Source organism: Myzus persicae, unplaced genomic scaffold (assembly GCF_001856785.1).
Source record: "Myzus persicae strain clone G006 unplaced genomic scaffold, MPER_G0061.0, whole genome shotgun sequence".
Taxonomy (NCBI): Eukaryota; Metazoa; Arthropoda; class Insecta; order Hemiptera; family Aphididae; genus Myzus; species Myzus persicae.
This window is the reverse complement of record NW_019101036.1, coordinates 544414-564421: the sequence shown is the minus strand read 5'-3', so window position 1 is coordinate 564421 and position 20008 is coordinate 544414. Positions and strand designations below refer to the sequence as shown.

Sequence of the window (20008 nt, the reverse complement as noted above, 5' to 3'; positions counted from 1 at the left end):
ATTTGTATGCGTTATTATCATCATCATCATCATCATTATTATATTATTATATTTTATTACTATCATTATTATTACATATTATTATTGCTATTATTATTATTATTATTATTATATTATTATTATGAATATTATTATTTTTATTATTATTATTGTCGTTGTTTTCGTCGTCGACCACTTTGTCCACTACGATTTCGTCTTGACCCGTGTCAACGTGCCTCCCGCGGCTGACCTGTTCGCCGACGACATGGACCTGCCGATCTGCCGGGACGTGGAACGGTCGTCCTTGATGAGCTTGCCTGTGCGGCTGGTGGTCCGGATGATAACTTCGTCCAGCAACGACGATTCTTCGCCCGAACTGGCCCGATTCGGCTGCCGGTTCTTAGTCCGGGCCGCCAACGTGGGCCTGCCCGCGCCCGCCGCCGCTGACTCTTCCGGGTCGCTCTTGGTGGCCTTGACTGGTCCGTGTCTGCCCGACGACGGCGCCCTGGGCGGCCGGCCGCGCTCGTCGTAGTCCACGGTCCGGCCCTCGCTGTGCCGCGGGGCCCACGGCGCCAGCACGGACACAGATCGGGACAGCGTGCGCTTCTGGGCCCCGCCGAACGCGTCGTTGCGCGAAGACAGCTCCTCGCGGCTGGCCGCCCGCCTGCTCTTTGCCCCGAACACGGACTGGTGCAGCTGTCGCGATTCTGGTATTTCTCCTACTGCGCACGTCATCACCGTCCGTCCAAAACACACAAACATAATAATATTATAGTTACACACGAGATAGGCGTTAAGAGCTAGGGCGTGTCCGCCCTCGAGTGTCGTCTTTGTCTTACACACATGGACAACACGGCAAATTTGAGTTCAGAATTTTCAAATTTGTGCTGTTACATGTAATATTAGAGTGAATAAAATTGACCGATTAAGTTATGAACATTCTTAAAATTTTATATTTTACACACTCATAATTTGCTTACAAATTAAACCATCTCAAAAAAAAACAGATGATGAGTGAAAGTAACAAATACTATTTTTATCTTTAAGTTTGAACTGTTAACTCACAGTACTATTTAAGGTATTACTTTAGTCTACAGTTACTATATACACGACCGGAACTGCTGAACACAAATTTGCTATGTTGTGTACGTTTGTAAATAATAATAATAATAATAAGATGTATATGGCGCAAATTGGTATTATTTCTTATAAGCCTATGCCGAGTAAGCATTTACTTAAATAGTATATTACAGTCTTGTGTCCATTAGTACCGATCGCACGGCGGGTTTTACTCACGATGAATGCCATAGGCAGGCACGTAAACCAAAAAAATTAATTTAAGTAAGTAAGTTTATACTTAAAAAATTAAACATTTTTCGTTATTCCTGAATATTTTCGAGAACGCTTGCGCAGACTGAGATCAGATGTTATGACCCCTATCCCCCATCCCCACTAAATGGCAATTCTAACATATTTTGATAGAATAATAATAATGTTGTATTCGATAATGGGATCAGCCGAACAAACTATCGAGATAAGTGTCTTTCGGTATCTAAAAAATTGACAAACAACAGTAGTGTACGAATAGTAGCCTATTTACAACGCCGTTCAATCACAATTTTGTGATTAATATGCATTGCAATTTCATTTTATTTTATTATCAGACACCGGAGCAAAACTGAATCACTAATTTGGGACACTTGGGTACGAGTCACTTCAAAAATGTTCAACGCAGTCTGCAAATCATAGATGTGCTTAGAAATATTTTACAAATCTATCAAAGGTAATTTTTTCCCTCACATGAAATCAGCTACTTTATTTCATGAATTCTCCCTCACCCCCCCTGCGACTGAGAACCACTGCAGTCTAATAACTATAGGTATATTACAGAATGACCGTAATAACTTCGACTACTCAGGAATGTCATTTCGATGTCAAAACTGAGGGTGCTTAAGCTACCTATTAATTAATCAGTTACATGTCAATTTTGTGTTGCGACTTCACTCCCTGTACCTCTCAATAATTCGTTCAATGCAATCATATGGTATTTGCCCTATACTTTACTCATAGACTTATCCGTTATCAGTGCATGAAGTATGCAAACACCAGTTGCATAGTCACGAGGGCGCTAATTCAGTGTACATACCCGTGGTTGCGTGAAGATAGACCGTGGACTTGTGCGATTTCTGACTACTGTCGCCCTCGGTGGTGCTGCCCGCTGAACTGTCTATCAGGGAGTGCCTCTTGTCGGCAGTCAGCCTGGGCGACTGGTCCATGTCCAGAGAGTTGAGGTTTCCCACGCTGTGGTACGACCGGGTCGTCCCCTTCGAGTTGTTCCGATCGTTCACCCTGTGCACCCTGATCTCGTCATCATTTTCACTGCCCGACGTGAACGTCTTCGATCTCTGTATTATAATATGTACAAGAAAAAAAAACTCATTAGTCGCTTAGAAATGTACAGAGAATATCGTGACTTATATGATATGTAACCGTGTGTGGTGTGTGCGTGTGTGTGTGTGTGTGAAGTTACTTATGATTTTCGGAAAATCGTACCTTGTTTTTCTTGCCGAATCTGTCCAATGACTTGAACCATGCGTTGTTTCCGGCCGGTTTCTGGGATTTGCTGGGAGATGACATCCTCCTATTTCCGGACACATGATTCCCTTGTTTGTTCTGTAGACAGTAAACAAAAGTTGATTACTAACATTTTCTAGATATTCAAACTCGATCGTCTGCATTAAAATAATATATGTTGTGTCAGTTGTATGACAATATTGTCAATATTAAAATCTACAGAAATGGCACAATATGCAAGACGATTCTTTTATAGCAAAACACCCAATTTTTCAAATAGTATCAAATTTTTTAGAATTTTTTTTACATAACTTTGAGTCATTACTAAACAAAAATTTTGATTAAATTACATTATTTTAATTTTTAAATGATGACATACATTTTTAAATTTTAACTTCATATTCTGAAACAGATTTTTATTTTTACTTCATATTTTTCTGATGATTTTGAACCAGTATGTATGGTTAATGAAAACTTGAAAATGATGATGATGAGAAATATATTTTTATTATTTTACGAAGAAATGAATACCTGTTTAAATATTAGCTGTTTATAATGATGTAATATTCACAAATACATAAGTGTACCACAAATGTCTGACAGGTTTGAAATAACTTTTGTTATGTTAAGCTCGTAACAATATTTTTAGAAAAACGGAAGTGAACAGAACTTTTATGTAATGCAACTAATGAAAATGTTATCAACGCATGCCTGTGTTTGCGTTCTTATTAATAATAAATAATAATAAGTTATATTCTTAAGCTTAATAATTAGAGTTACAAGATTATCGACTCTCAGTGCCATTTACGAAATACTTCACAGTTGAGGCTGTCATTGCCGTTGCTAAAATATGGTCGAAATACAGAGTACAATGTGTTATAACTTAGAAGCAATAATTAAGAGCTTTTTTTCTTTTTTATTCGAAGGACAATGAACAGTGGAGAAGAACGGAAATTATCATTTCTGGAGGAAACTCGGATGATTACCGTTACAAACACTTCGATACATTATAAGACGGTTGACGAGTGTTAGCCTTCGAAAGGTTATATCGTTCTGTAACTGCCGTTTTTGACGCACAGACCACAACATTCGAAGCACTCTGTATATACGCGTTTATGTAAACGCCATTGTAATCGCGGAGTCACGGCGATAGAGTAAAAAAATCGGCAGACTTCGCAATAATAACGATATTATATAGATTATAGGTGAGTATAATGTTTGTTTAATATTTTATTTTATTTTTTTAACAATGACTGCGCGTCCGAGTATAGGCGAGGGACGTGTATTAATAACACGCATTAGAACAGCGTGTACCTGCACTTAAATACACATAAACATCGGTCGCGACGTAATATTATAAAAAACTGGCTCCGTTGGCCAGAATCGCACCATACACACACACACACACACACACACACACACACACACACACACACACACACTGTATATAATAGTATGTATTAAATATTACAAGCGACCAATGTGTGCGTCGATAAAAGCGTGCACTAATAAATATATATAACAACAATAATATGTACATCTATGTACTGCTGAAAGGTCGGTCATATTATATGTGTATATAGGTTTTTAGTCATATTATATGTGTATATAGGTTTTTAGTCATATTTATACACGCACACCACACACGACCACGGCACGTACAGCTCGAACATTTTTTAAAATTTTTTTTTTTTTTATTTTCTCCGTACAATAATAATGCATTACATTAACCTAACCGCATTTGACCCTGGGGATTATAATGTAATATATATATATATAACTTCGTGGTTTCGACGATTTCGCATTAACCGCTTACAAACCAAAAATGGCAATAATTTTCCGTTGCGTTTCTACACGATTTTTAATCGTTATAGATATTCTGCAATGCGACGTGTGTGCAGGTGACGGAATAATATTCCAGTCCACCTGAAATAAAATAATATAATATGATTCTCTTCTCGGTAGTCCGCCTGTGATATATCTCAGGAATAAAAAACGATTGGTACCGTTACACGAGAAAATTCTCGTCGGACGAATTAAATATTATATTTTTCGTCAATTCGAAAATACCTATATTGCATACGGATACCAAATAATATAACTCTACATGGGTACCTGCAAGACATTGTTATATTTTGAAATATTTACATAATAATATATGCGTCGTTGCATCATAATGTGCCTACCTACCTACGTGTTTTCATTAGGTACCGCCGCGCGTATAGTGTAACGCATATTATTATTTATTATTATTATTATTATTATTAATATCGATTGATTTCGATTTTAACGGTATATTATTGCAATGTTCGCAGTGTCGTCCCCGTAGAGCCCCCCCGGGAACGAAAACATGGTTTTTCGGCGACCATCTGCGCTCATATTTTCGTATAGGTGTACACGCGTCGCGTCGGTACACTATAATATCATCTACCGATTTTTGTGGTATTACGTGAATCAAGCGGTATCACTATACGATAATGTGCGTGTGTGCGTGTGTGTGTGTGTGCGCGTGTGTGTGCGTGTGTGTGCAATATTTGCAACGAGCGAGGCCAAGGATGGACAAGGATATAGTCATATAGACAACACAGGCGTGGAGCACCGGATGGCCGTCGCGTGCGCATATATGGACATCCAGGTTAGATTGCAGCTCGAATATAATATTATTATATTATATATACGAGCGTGGAGAAAGCACTATATTAATTGTGACGGGAGTTTCGATCGGCGGAAACGTATTACATTATTATTATTATTGTAATTTATAATGAATAATATACTTCTGCACACGTACGCGGGCGATCGGCCACTGGCGGCGGCGGCATGTGCGACGGATAGACGCGCTATACCGGCCCAACCCCCCGAAAACGACGAAAATCCATAATATTTTAGATGCCTGTGTAATATTATTACGATTTGAAAAAAAAACGGTTTCGAATATGTATATTTTAAATAATGTATAATTGTATTATTTATGTATATATTTATATCACTATTTATGCGCCCAACGCCGACGGAATCAATCTGCCGCGGCCATTATCTTTTTGAATAAAATACAATCGCATTATAACATGGTATATCATCAACGCCAGCAGTGATATTATATTATTTCAATGCATTAATTATATACACTGCAAAACTATGGCAGGCATGATTTGGATGGTATAGGCATATTAATTATACCGTTTATACCGTTTACAACGCCATAATAATATATATACCCATAAATAATATTGTATGATAATTACTGCTGCAGTAGATGCGGATCTAGAACGAGATTTTTTTCATTACGGGGGAACAAAGGCCTGCTCAAAGCCTAATTACGGAAGTCTCCAGGGTTAATTATCGCTCGGAGGCGAGCTGTAGCAGAAATATTTCTCCCCATATATAATATACCTACCTATATTATATTATTATTGTACACAGCTGCAGTGCCTGCTCGACAGTATAGACAAAGGCTTGTCAAGTCACTCGACTTGATAATTATTCGTAAATGTCTATCCCCCCCTCTCTCTTTTATATTTATAATATAAGTAAATCAAGGAGCAAGGATCTATGTGGAGACGTTTGGATTGGCCACTTCAAACGACGGTTTTTGCAGAGTACCTGCACCTGACGTTTTCGCACCGGTTGATCGACCGAATCGGCATTTTTGTCTTTACGACAGCGGTATAATAACACTATGGTAATAACAACACACACACACACACACACACACACACACACACACACACACACACACTCGCATTACACACCGCATTATGTGGATACTATTATATATAGGTACTATCATTTAATACGTCATAATAAAGCGTTGTATAGATGAGGTACCTCGGAGAAAGGATATATAGCGATAATATAGCGAAATAATACGTGACAAACCAGTTTTCGGGTGTTGACCATTATGGTCCGCAACCAAATAAAGACGTACACGACATTATATACTATCTATCTAGCCATGTATATAATATTGTATACTGCATACAGTGTGGGTATTGCATAACCTCAGTTGGCTTATACGTTACATTATTATGTTCGACCGAAAACGAAGATTTCCTCGACACGCGTTTCCCGTAATATTTTGACACTAGGTTTACATTCGGATGTCCAATCGGCGAACTTTATTTAACTGTACAAAGTGGGTATCTCCGATAAAAAAATAAATAGTATTAACACCCGACTCGACGTCAACAACAACAATAAGGAGGCGTTTACCCATATTGTTGTAATAAAGGTACAAACGAGTATACCTACATTTTATTCATAATATTTAGCCCATAGGCTCCTCGTATTATGTTTTGAATACATAATAATAAACCCGGTACATCAGTGCATAACATGTTTAAATGTCGAATAATAACAGACATAAGAGTAACATAGATATTAATATTGTGTTAAAAAGTGGATACATAGATTGCAACGGTTTAAAAAAAACACACACACGAACAGGTCATGAACATCATATAGGTATTATAGCTATAAGGTTACGTCTTTCGAGATTTTATATTATATTTTATGGTGATGATATTATGCCAACAGTGAAATATTTACGTTTTTAACCCACAATTACGTGCTAAAATCGTTTGCTAGTACTTTTGAAAACTTGCAGTACTCCTTATTTTTTAACTTTCACGCCATCTGACCGTCCAAGGAGGCGGTCAGATAGAGAATGGATAATATTTTAATCATACAGGAACCCATATGATGTGTTTCTATAAATTACATGATAATTAGCTTAGAAATTATACCGAACGCGTATGCATTGAATTATTGAACGATATTAAACCTACCTATAGAGGTACATACCTACTTAGTACTTCCTATTTATTTGTTCCATGTCATATTATACTCTCTCCCTCTGAACTTATGAAACTAAAAATAATATCACCTAGAATATGATATTATTACAGCGTGATCGGATTATATCACCGACATGAAATACCGAGGTTCGCTAAAAAAAAAACAAATGAAAATTGACATTTTTAAATTGAACTGACGCATATAATATTAAGTAGAATATCAGGATTGGAATCGTTTCGTGCTAAATAATAATATAAGAATAACCGCTAATGTTATGATATATTATCATTTATCACTTATCAGCATGAGGTCACACGTGCAGCCACAAGACGTTTTTGACCCTGGTAATTGGTTAGCAACTACCAAGGTGTTTACAATTGTCAATTAACATCCATTTACCATCAGGATACCCCATATTAGGTACCCGGGGTGTTTTAAACGTCACATATATAAATCATGAAAGTCTTAATTGATACCATTATGCAAACAATACCAACCAAATAGTTGGAGAATGATGGATATACTGTAACAATAATTTCAGTATAACAAAAAAATATATGTGTAAATTGTAATACGTTTAAATCATAAATTATTATTTCTGTAAACGACTTTTTTGTGCTCGAGTAATATTTCATGATATTTTTATTGGTAGCTAAGCAGCTTACAGTGTAATCGAAGTTGAACCCGGAAAATTAATGGACGACGTGTACATATTATACAAATCATTTTACTACAACCAATGAGGCAATAAGAGAATAATTTGGTATTAAATATACTATTACACATACGGCTACCTACTAAACAAGAAACGATGATTAATTATCCACAACATAACGAACTACACATATCTAAGACACGTTATGTTTTGCGACATAAATATTACTGCAAGAAGCTCTTGAAAATATTGTTACGTTTTTAGATTGTAACATAAATGGGCGTTTTTATTATTTTCTTTGACGAATAGAGGACGTGATGAACTTAATATTATATTAGTGCGACTTCCTCTAAATCATTGAATAAAATATAAATTAAAAACAAAATATGTACACTCGTTTTTTCACTACCTATAATCAAGGATGGGCAAGTTATAACCAATATTTTTAACTCGTCAAGTTAATATTGGAAAATGTAAGTTAAGCTTAAAGTTTAAGGAACTTTTATTTTCTTTAAGTTGTAAAAATTAAAAGTTTAATACAAAAAAAATTTCGTCCGTCCACTTAGTAAAAATTCAGTTACATTTTTCTTTGACTGAGTATGTACTATGTACTATACATATTATGTTTAGTCTATTGCGAATGGACTATCGTATTTTTTTAAGTACCTATAGGTAGGTACAATAACATCCAAATATATTGTAGAAAAATAATACATTTAAGAGTTGTTGTTGACAGAAAAATAGCATAGAGGTAAGACTTCTTCCAACACCATATAATCATGTAATAACTGAAATTATAATCTATTTATAGGTTAATTTATAAGAGATCACTACATCAACATTTCTTTAATTACCGAACCGTCCAAACCGGGTATCTGATTACCTGGTATGTTATTATTGTAAGATTTGAAACAAATATTTCTGTGTGGGATTATAACTTCATTACAATCTTAAATAACAGCCATTTCCGATCTTTGATATATGTTTGTTTTTTTCTATTAATAAAATAATTTGTACAAAACTAAATATATTTTATAAATCCATGGGATTTATTGAAAAAAACATAAACTATAAACGGTACTAGGTATATTATGCAATTCAACAAGTAACAACATATCGTGGAAAAAATTTAAATAATTACTGTAAAAAAAATGTATGTGATTTAGTTTTAGTCCAAGCGACTATAACTTTTTAACTCGTTAATGCCCAGCCTTGCCTATAATGAATGTTAATTATTATGCACGTTGCTGCAGTAGGATGACATCGTTGCATCTATACCATGTCTAACATTTTAGTTACCTACCCATACATCGGTTTTGTATTTTAATTTTATCGTAGGTATACACATTTTTTGTTTCTCCTAATACAGTAATAACTATTAACTAGATAACCAATAGATTGTGCAACACTGCTGCAGTAATAACAATTATATACAATGGCAAACACAATAATATTATGTGTGTGTATTAATATATAATAATGTGTTGGCGACGAGGTTTCAACCATACCCATTGAACGTGTTTACAAAAGAGGAGTTTGTACGTTTCGAAAGGTTTCGTAATTATGTTGTCCGTTTTTCCAATAACATATTTTTTAATCGACGTCGACGTGGGATTGTGGGAAATTACACGTAAAAAGAAAAACTCGTGATTTTTAAACAAAACGGACGATGCCGCTTGTTTGTTGATATTCCGTCGTTTTTTTATTTCTTTAAACATTTCAAGAAAACAAATAACCGTTAACGCGAGATCACGTCAAGACGTGTCGACGGTGTATAATTTGGGCGACGCATTAATGAACAAGTCAATTATTAGACTAACCTAGGCTCGACCAGCTACGGCGCTATATCGTTAAATTGTCATTAACAGCTAATGTTTGCCCACGCTCGATCGTTTTATGAAAAAAATCAAAAAAAATCGGTCTAATAATAATACGCCTTGTTGTTATAGTATTGTGTATTTGTGTGTTTTCGTTGTTTCCGTTATTGTCCGTTATGATTCGAAAAATTTGGATAGATTTTGTTTTCCGTAAAATGTGTACAGGCAATGATAATAAAATGTAGAAATAATATTATGTAATATTATTATGGAATCGAACACTTTTGGCGTTGTTGCCGTTAAAACGTGACTAATCCACTCGTAATTGAACATTTATACATTATGGGATATAGCGAGGGCGAGAATAATAATTTGCCCGAATTTGGTGCTCGTCTGTGATACGAGAACTGCAGTGTGTCGTCATCGAATAACTTTCGGACTTCGGTCGCAAAATTTGCGTCATAATCGAAATCAAACACAACTCGAGTGGGGCGGAGGGGGGCACGATATTCTAAAACGTTCTACGCGCACCGGACGAAACGGCGTGAAACGTTTCCAAACCCATAACGATGTTGTGCTATGGGGAGTATGGATACATTATATAGATCAGGGTGGTCAGACCTTCTGCAATTTGCTGGTCAATTCACACATTTATAAACGCTAAGTAAGAAGAAAAAATATTTTTATTGGTATTTTATTTTATAACAAACATAAAATAATATAATAATATAATATAATGCACAAGTTATCACATTGTAGATATCATACGTATAGATTAGTACTGCGCCTTCTCCCACCACCTTAGTTTTTTTTTTTAAATTCATCACACTTAAGACACTAAAATAATTATTAAATATTTGTTTTCTAAGGAGGACGAAAAAACAGGCTTGGAGGGCCGCGGATGGACCACCCTGATATAGATCACAGACTAGACTGGCAGATTCCAAGATGTTTGTTGTTTACTAATTATTGGAATGATATGGAATGCCCGAAGTCACTTCGTTTACCACCACAACATCTGTGGTTTGTGAGTATATCTATTATCAACCTATTAAATACCAATTATCAAATACAAATGTGTTTTTGAATATTTATTTGTAAAAAAGTGTATAAATATTTGTTGTCGAAAGTAGCGAAGTATATTAACAAATCATTATGATTTGGCTTTATTTAATGACAATTTACAATCTATACAATGTGTGCGATAAGTAAACGAGTGGAACAATATGAGACGTTGAATAAATAACAATGAGTTGGCGTTAGAAAAGCCTAAACACGAATGATTAAGTATCCATGGTGCACCCTGCACAATATGCATACCTAATAAAATATGTATAAAACAATAAAACGTCATTCGGTTCTACATAATATAACGGTTGTACGAATGCGTTCACATTTCATACTGAAACTTTTTCGAATTTGGAGGGGGGGACTGGAAAAACTTTTTTACAGACTTAACCAACCAACAGCCCCCCCCCCTTCGAATCCACCATGAACTAAATTCCTACAAATGTTGGTTCTAGACGATCAAATAGAGTAGAACCTCAATGTTGACGACAAATGTGATTACGAAAACACAAAGTTGGGGGGAGGGGAAGGAGAGAGAGAGAGAGTTTAGGACCGAGGTTCGACACTATTCTTCATAACTACAAATATTATATAAGTGTAAGAGTATTTTCATAGTAATGACTTACATTCGCAGCTATTGACTTCGTTAGTTATTATTATTACTTCAGCAGTTAAGCATAATATTAGTGTCGTAAAGACTGTATGAGAGACTACAATGTTATGTAGCTGCCCCTCACTTTATCGGTGTATTATTACTTTGATCGTCATTAGGTAAGTGTACTTACGTTGTCGGTACCGGTGAACACGTTGTATCGTTTGCGCAAAGACGACGTGTACGACTCGGGATCGGACGAGTTGTACTGAGCTTTAGCGGACGACGATGGCCGCTTGTTCTCCTTGGACGCGGAAGAGCCGCCGGTGAACAGCATCTTGAACTTGTCCAGCCTGGAACGCTTTTTGGCCGGCTTGTCGGCACCGTACACGGAAGCGGAGCGCGGCGGCGCGTTGACGACGGTCACGTTGTTCCGGGAAACGATGGTCGGCATGCCTGAAGAGGTCCGGGACGTCGGCGGACGGCCGCGGCTGCCATCCGTCGGCCGGACAGCGGTGTCGCGGTGATGATGGTCGTGGTGGGCGGCGGTATCGCGATGGACAGCGGCGTCGCGGTGATGCCGGTCATGGTGGTCGGCGTCGACGTCGTCCTCGTGGTCGTCACGGTCATCGCTACCGTCGCCGGACAGCCTGGGCGTCCTCCGGGCGAACCGGTGTTCTGTGACTATCTTTCGCTCGAAGTATCTGTCGCCGCCGCCGAGCGTCTCGTTCTTCTTGTACACCGTCGCGTACGTGTCCGGCGCCGCATCCGGAGGTGTTCGCACGCGCACTGCCGCCCCCGACCCCGTCCGCTGCGGTCTGACCACCACGGTGGCCGCGCGTTTCTGCAGCCTCGACTCGAGAGCGTCCCGCCTGTGGCTGAGATCGTCGTATGACGTCCACGTGTCGTCCATGCCGCCGGCCGAGCGATACTGTTGTCGTTGCCGTTGCGGTGGTGGCGGTCGGTCAGCTGCCGCCGCCGTGTCGTCCGGTAGGTGGACGATGGTGGGCGACGACGTGGCCGTGTACGAAAACGGTTCGTTGCCGTTGTGCGCGTGGGCAAAGTCTGGCGACGACGACGACGGTGGCGGTGGCGGCAGCGGTGGCGACGGTTGACGGGCGAGCTCGGCCGCCGCCGCCTGTTGGTGCTGCTGTTGCTGATGCTGCAGTTTCCGGACGATCCGGTCGACCTTGTGGCCGCGGACGGGGCGCGGTGGGGACGCGCCGCCGTAGCCCAGCGGTCCGCCGACCGTTTACTTGAAGTACTCGTCCCGCGGTGACGACTCGATGATGGGAGACAGCTGTTTTTTCGCCCGGATCGGCGCCGGAGGTGGTGACGGGCCCGTCACCGGCCGTGGCGTGGACGGTTCCGAGGACCGGTCGGCCCCCGACGACGTCCTCCGCGGGGGTGGCTCGGACGCGGCCACCGCCGTCGGACGCTTTTTGATCTTCGTCTTGATCCGCTGGATGGTGCCGAACAACGATATCGAACGTTTCGCGTCGCCGCCGTCGCCGGACGCCAGCGGCTTGTCCCGGTCGCCCGCATCGCTGACGCTCCTCGTCAACTTGCCGCCGCCCGAAGATGCCGTCGAACGTCTCTTCGGCGGCGCCACTGCGGTCGTCAGGTCCGTCGACGACCGATACTGTTGCCCGCCCTGCCGCTGTTCTTCCCACGTCGGCTGCTCCCTCTTCCTGATCCGGTTCTTAGGCCTGTCCAACGACATGTACGACGACAGTTTACCTGTGTGCACAACCCAACCGACGTCGATAAATTAAAACATGTTTACAATGAAAGAATTCGTGTACAAAAATTTGAACTGTTTGATAAATATTGTTGAACTACCTTTCTAACCGGAAGTGTATTGCGGCTGTTCCGTAAGTCAGTGTATAAATATTCAAAGAACCTAGCGTCGATTTTTTTTTTTAATTTTTCAAAGCCTATAAAGGATATTCTACTTTTTTCTTTTACTTTTTTTTTGACTCTTCAGTCATAATCGAGAATTATTCGCTTTATTCGTCGACTGTTTACACACCAACTGACACCGAAGATTATTGCGGTTGTGTTTATTCTTTCCGTTTGTGTACATTTTCGATTATATCCACTATATGTAAGATATTTAAGTAAAAACCCATTCGAAATGTTTGTTTAGTCTCGGCAGTGAATTTAACAAACAGTATTAGGGCCATAAATAGCAAATAAAACGAAAAAACAATTAAACTCTCAACAAATCTTTCGTTTTTTAATTTATTCTAAATTTAGCTGTGTAAAAGAAAATCCCATTCTTCTATCAACTGATAATTGGTGAGTATGTTAAATTACAGAGCAGATTCTAACTGAGCGGTGTAATAGAATACTAAAAAATATCAGCAAATATGTGCGTTAAAATACTCCGAAATGCTCATATTATTATTGTAATTATTTTATTATATAGGTATAAACAATATGGCTTATAATTTATAAATTCGTTGACTGTTACTTGTTAGGTATTTTATACATTTTATTCAACTGGGAAATTGTTTTTATTCAATAACGTATTTTATTGAGTTTTATGATGAAAAAGTTTTACAATTTATTTTAACGATGTTAAAAACAAATTAAAGCATATTTTTATTATTTTATTTCGTTCAAAGAGAATTCATTAAATTTTATAATATTTACTTAAATGCTTTTAGTTTCGAGTGTACGAAAATACATTATTTTTATTAATGCAGAAAAAAAATATCTCCATGTAATTTAAATTGTGTTAAAGAAGTCTACTTTAACTGCAAACATCATAGTGAGCAATTAATAACTAAAATAAAGTTATTAAAAAGTAAATTAAAAAACAATATTTCTAAAGTGAATTCGTATACTTTTTTCTCCCAATATATAATAAATATATAGTTTAATTCATGAAAGATTTAAAATTTTTCTTTTATATAATGTTTTATACTTTTTTTAGTTTTCTTTGTATAGGTACTTCAGTGTTCTCGTAATAACCTGATTCAAAACAATAGTAATGTTTATCTAGAGCTCTTAAATCGTTATTATTATTATTGGTCGATGGTATTTTCTAACAATACATACAATAGACACCTGTTAATCTTACACATTATTAGAATATTTCACTCAAGTGTCTATATGAAAACATTATATTTTAAAATAATACCACTGACGGGAACATTTATTATTTTAATTTTAGGACCTTTTTCAAGGGGAGATGCATTTTTAATATTATAATAACAACCGTGTTCATCCAATTACACTCACATAACACTGCAGGGCACAGACTATACGAAAGGTTAGGTTTTCATATGATCTGCAGTGCTTATGCCTGTACTGCAGTATAGTTACATAATGGATGCATGATATATTCACAGGTGCAGCAGGTATTGGTTTTGACAGTATAATGGCTTTCGAAACCTTCGAATTGGGGGGGGGGGGGATATTACCTTCGGAATTCCATTTTTTCGAGTCTGTCCCTCCGAAGCTGGTCTTCCGTTGGAGGGACGCTCCGTCTGGTTTGCTCCTCTGCTGCCTTCTCGGCGGTACATCCGAGTGCAGAGAGGCCACGCTGTCTGCCTGCTTGAGCACGCGGTCGGCTTCCAACGCGAGTTCACGCTTAGACGCTTTGATCTTTTCCCTGCGAACTGGCGTGGGCACCAAGTGACCTTCGCCATCTCCGGCTAAAGCTTCCACAATACTTGCTGCATCTGAGTTGCCTATCGAACAGTTACAAACAGATAAACAAACACACAGTCAGAAACGATAAATTATGTGTACTTATTGAATAGAACTATTTTGAAATTCGCATGATAAATTGTGTTTCTCGGAGTTCATAATTACACGAAAAGTTCTCTGGTGGTGGTGGTATTTTTTTTTATATATTATGTCGTGATACATCAACGGTAACGTGACATGCTCGTTACAACAAACACGAATAATAATTACGACGCGAAACCCCAAAATTATTCTTATATCAGGTACCGTAACTTATAAATAAAATGATAAATAATGTGAATACAATTTGTTTTTAATAATATTTGAAAAAAGCTCTGATAAGATAATTTAATTTTGATAGGTAGCCAGGTAGGTATAGCCGTATAGGTACTATAAACTATTCAAATTGTTGTTATCTACAAAAAATAACGTTTTGAAAAAATTATTTCTGCAGCATTAATTTTAGTTATTACCCAGATATTTGATAAATTATAAAAAAATACTGAACTGTCTCTGGAATTCTAAATTTCGTATTCTTGTGTCGTGTTTTATAGTTACACCTACTAACACTTTAAATACTTATAGTCAGGGTAATTATTGAATTTACCTACCTATGTGGCTAATGGCTATATCTAGCATAATAAAGTCACACAAGTGTGGCTTGATTACATTTGACTTATCGCTTAAAATTATCCAAAACGAGTGTACTCACAATACTACATTATCTTTTTATTTCTAAATGCCATATGGAAATAGGTATCGCAAATTAAATCTATAAAATAATCACACATACATGTAGGTTGGCACATATGATTATGTTTATCTTACATTATGATTTTATAACCAACGATAAAGTGATTCATAATGAATTATTTGGAATTGCGCATACGTCAAGACATGACAAATGACAATAATAAATGTATGACAATCATTAATTTGTCCGGAAATGTTTGTGGTTGTATAATGCATGTATTCCAAAAACGTTACTAAATATATGTGACATTGGACGACGCCCCTTTTCTTGACCTTCTCCTGCACTAGTCCAGCAATCGCTGGGACTCTCGACTCTCCACCTCTCGGTTCGTCTCGTACAACACAAACATTACAAACATACTCATTCCGTCTTAAACGGACTAAACTTCTATTCGTATTTAAGTCCTTATCATTAGTTTCTTTACATATTTCGTACTGTACAGTGTCCTTATTCAGCTTTTATACAACCTCAAATCGTTTTTTCGACCTCTAAATAGATAATATAAAAATATTTTTATTTTTATCTCCGTCGAGTGCCCCATAAATACTTGTAATGATCATGAGCACCATTTATGCAGTGAACCGAACTAAATTCCTTTAATCTCGAGTGATGACGAGTTATGCTTCATAAATCAATATCACGTTTGCATTATGACATTTTTAAAAATCTACATTATCACCTGTACTACACATTCGATCACTAAGAATTTTTCTCTCGGCTTCGTAATATGCAGCTACATTATATTACACAATAAACACATACTCATATTTTATGGGATATGATGGTATTCGTGGTCGGTTAATGTGTTACTTTTATTCATAACGTCATGTCGTCATTTCTCTGATAGTTCGGACAACACCGGAGTTAGGCGTTTAGCAGGTCTGAAGAGACGTACGTATAAATCGTATAATATATTAATATATGACTGCAATAGTTGATGCAATACATTTATATATTATAGTGCATAGTATCAACGATGACATTTTATTTAATCCTAAACGTAATCGAAGTAAGTAGGTTATTAAACACACATTTTTAAACTCTGAATGAGGAACTTTTGAATTTTCATTATTGATGAGTACTTTTACACAATTTCCCCGTTTTTCGCTAAAACTAATATTATTTAAAATGTGGTCATATTATAATTATTATGTGGCGGCAGTCCACATATTTTAAAAACATAACTCAATTTTAAGTTTTTATTATTACAGCCTTCAATTGTACATTTCGTTATAATATATGCCGTGACGATTATAATATTATAAAGGTAGATAAAAACTAGGTTCATATATATTATAACCTATTTATTTTTTTAATTTTATAATAATTATTTATGAAATGAATTCCCGTTTGTTGAGTTTATGTTTTTTCATAATCATCGATCAACGCCTACTTGTTTTATTGACAGTGGCTTCGTGGTTCGTACACGGTACACTCGCACATATTATACAAACCATACCTAATTTTTATTTTTGTAATTAAAGTAGGAAACTCTTTTGTTTCTATTACTCGAGTCACACACACACACACACAAGCTCAAAATTGATTATCGTATTTTTTCATTCATAAAATATCGTCAGTATTTAATACCTCTGCGATTGTCCTTGGTTTTTTTTTCGATTTACTACTTAAATTTTACTCTCCGAAATAATTTTCTCGGATTTTTAGCAACATTTTTAACCACAGTTAACCCATATACTGGCTATGTTATTTAAAAAAAAAAAAACAACTCTGTTTGTGCATATGCACGGGCATTCAAAATGTTCTGTTTAATTCGTAAAATAATATTTTTTCATTGTAATTAAAATGACCGTAATTATGTTTCGAACCCTCGTCGTGTCGTCCGTTTCATTGCATACCGAGCACGCGTCATCATCATTCATTCCGCCGTGCGCTCCACTCATCCCGTGCAGGTCACTGTTTGGTGCCATGGAAAAAGTGTTAAAGTCCATAACCCGGGTTCGAGAGAGAGAGAGAGAGAGAGAAAAAAAACACGATTAAATGTATAGCTCTATTATAATACTGTAGATATCAATATTGTTATTAAACAATATTATGTACCCTTTTGACGGAAAATTTCCCCAACACGCTTTTATATTCACGTACAACGATTGAACGATAGCTGCGCGTGGACATGGGTCTTTACAATATTATGCCACCGTGCGCAGCTCCCGGGGTTTTGGGTTAAAATGTTATTATTGTCACACAGACGACGCCCTTGTCTCTCTACCGAAATCCCATATCACAATTACCGCGATATGTAGTAATAGTTTGTAACGAGTACCTGTTCTGAAGTGAGCGGGGGAACCGGTGCCTTCCCGATTATTTGCACACTTCATTATTGTTTCGACATAATTTTCCGCCGCGGCTTGTGGCGCGTTTTTAACTGTGTGGGGAGGAGGCGTGCGCATCATAATGATATACGTCTGGACGCAGGTAAAAACAACAACAAACCGTACGGACCATAATAATAATGATATCGTGTTACAGCAGTTAGTAATAATAACAATAATATTGTACGGCTTAACCTAACCCAATCTAATGGCGAACCGCGCACAGAACGATATGGCGGTGCGCTCGGAAACGATACGGACCAAACATTTGAAATTATCATCGTAAAAATAACGAAAACAGGACGTAATATCATCATTGTAATTATTGTAAAGAGTTTAAATTTGTTTGCGTACCGATTTTCTTGATCCGCACGTCCCGGTTGAACGACACTCTCGGCCTCTGCGACGAGTCGGACTTTTGCGAGTCCGATCTGTACACGTCCAGCATGCTTGCGGGGTTTAGCTCGGGATCTGTGAACAAAACGAGTGAACGCACGTGGTTACATAATATTATAATATATTGTGATGTGTGGGTAATTGAATTGTTGCAGAATTCGCCAAGTCTCCGTGTTGGTGTGCGCGTGTGTGTATGATGGTCGTCAAACACACGCGACGAATAAACGTGTCGTTACAATACACAATATAGCCTATAGGTATACCTATAGTATAAATATAAACGAAAAAAAAATGTTTATTTTGTACATTTATATTATTTTTATACGCCTATAAATATATATATGTGAAATACATCGTTCCGACGACGACAGCGTTGACCGACATCGATAAAAAAAACAATACGAACCGCGCGCAGTGTAAAAAACCGACAACGGCCCGCGAAACCGAAGTGGAAACGGCTTTTGAAAATGAAACCAAACGACGATATTGTTTGATAACGTTTTCCGCGTTCGAGTGGAAGTTCGGGCCTCCGTGTATAATACAAGTAATCGTACGACACGTAGGTACCTACGGTATATACCTCATCTACCTACAGCTTGGTAGGGCGGTTACGGAGGTGGGCATCAATCGGTTAGTGTAATAATAACATACGAGCAGCTGGAGTTAGAGCTGTACAGTGTCGGTTAATCTCGCGGTTAACCATAGAGCCGGGGTTGTTTCGATCGTGGTTTACGTTTTTATAACTCGACCGTATACCAAGTTAGAAAATCCGCACATCGTCATCGTATACGATATTATCGTGACGACTCGGCTTCTCGCCGTCAGACATCTTTTCCCACGCGTCGGCCTTACACGCTCTCGCGGGAGTTAAAAACTTATCGTCGAACCGCGTTAACTATACCAAAGCTCGACTCTACTAACCGGAGCGAATCTCGTCCATTATCGACTCGTCCGTCACCTCCGTACATATTATAGTATTATAATACGAAAACGCATTAATAACGATAACAACATTGCCCGTGTCTATTTCGTTCTCTCCCCTCCCGCTTCCTCTCTCTCTCTCTTCCTCTCTCCCTCTCTCTCTCTCTCTCTTCCTCTCTCCCTCTCTCCCTCTCTCTCTCTCTCTCTCTCTCTCTCTCTCTCTCTCCTCCTCCCCCCTTCTCTCTCGTTTTTCGGCCGGTCCGCCCGCCCGCCCATAACTCTGCACGGCGGCCGCCCGGCGTTGAGGTAGGAGTGTGCTGCGACCGTTGCGTCACTGGCCATGTAGGGTAACCCGGGTATCCGAGCCCGAGGACCGCCGTGGCCCACTCGAAACTCGGCGCCCACACTGCCCAATATTATTAT

The 20008-nt window shown here is 38.1% G+C and overlaps 1 protein-coding gene across 1 annotated transcript; it reads right to left on the bottom strand.

Annotated features, from left to right (window-relative positions):
• Positions 1-180: 180 nt before the first annotated feature.
• LOC111027467 lies at positions 181-19619 on the bottom strand. Its single transcript, XM_022305848.1, is given in 7 exon segments — positions 181-701; positions 2126-2384; positions 2533-2652; positions 11676-13222; positions 14914-15183; positions 18623-18739; positions 19586-19619. Coding segments are annotated over 7 exon segments (2850 nt in total). The 5' UTR covers positions 19605-19619; the 3' UTR covers positions 181-183.
• Positions 19620-20008: the final 389 nt, after the last annotated feature.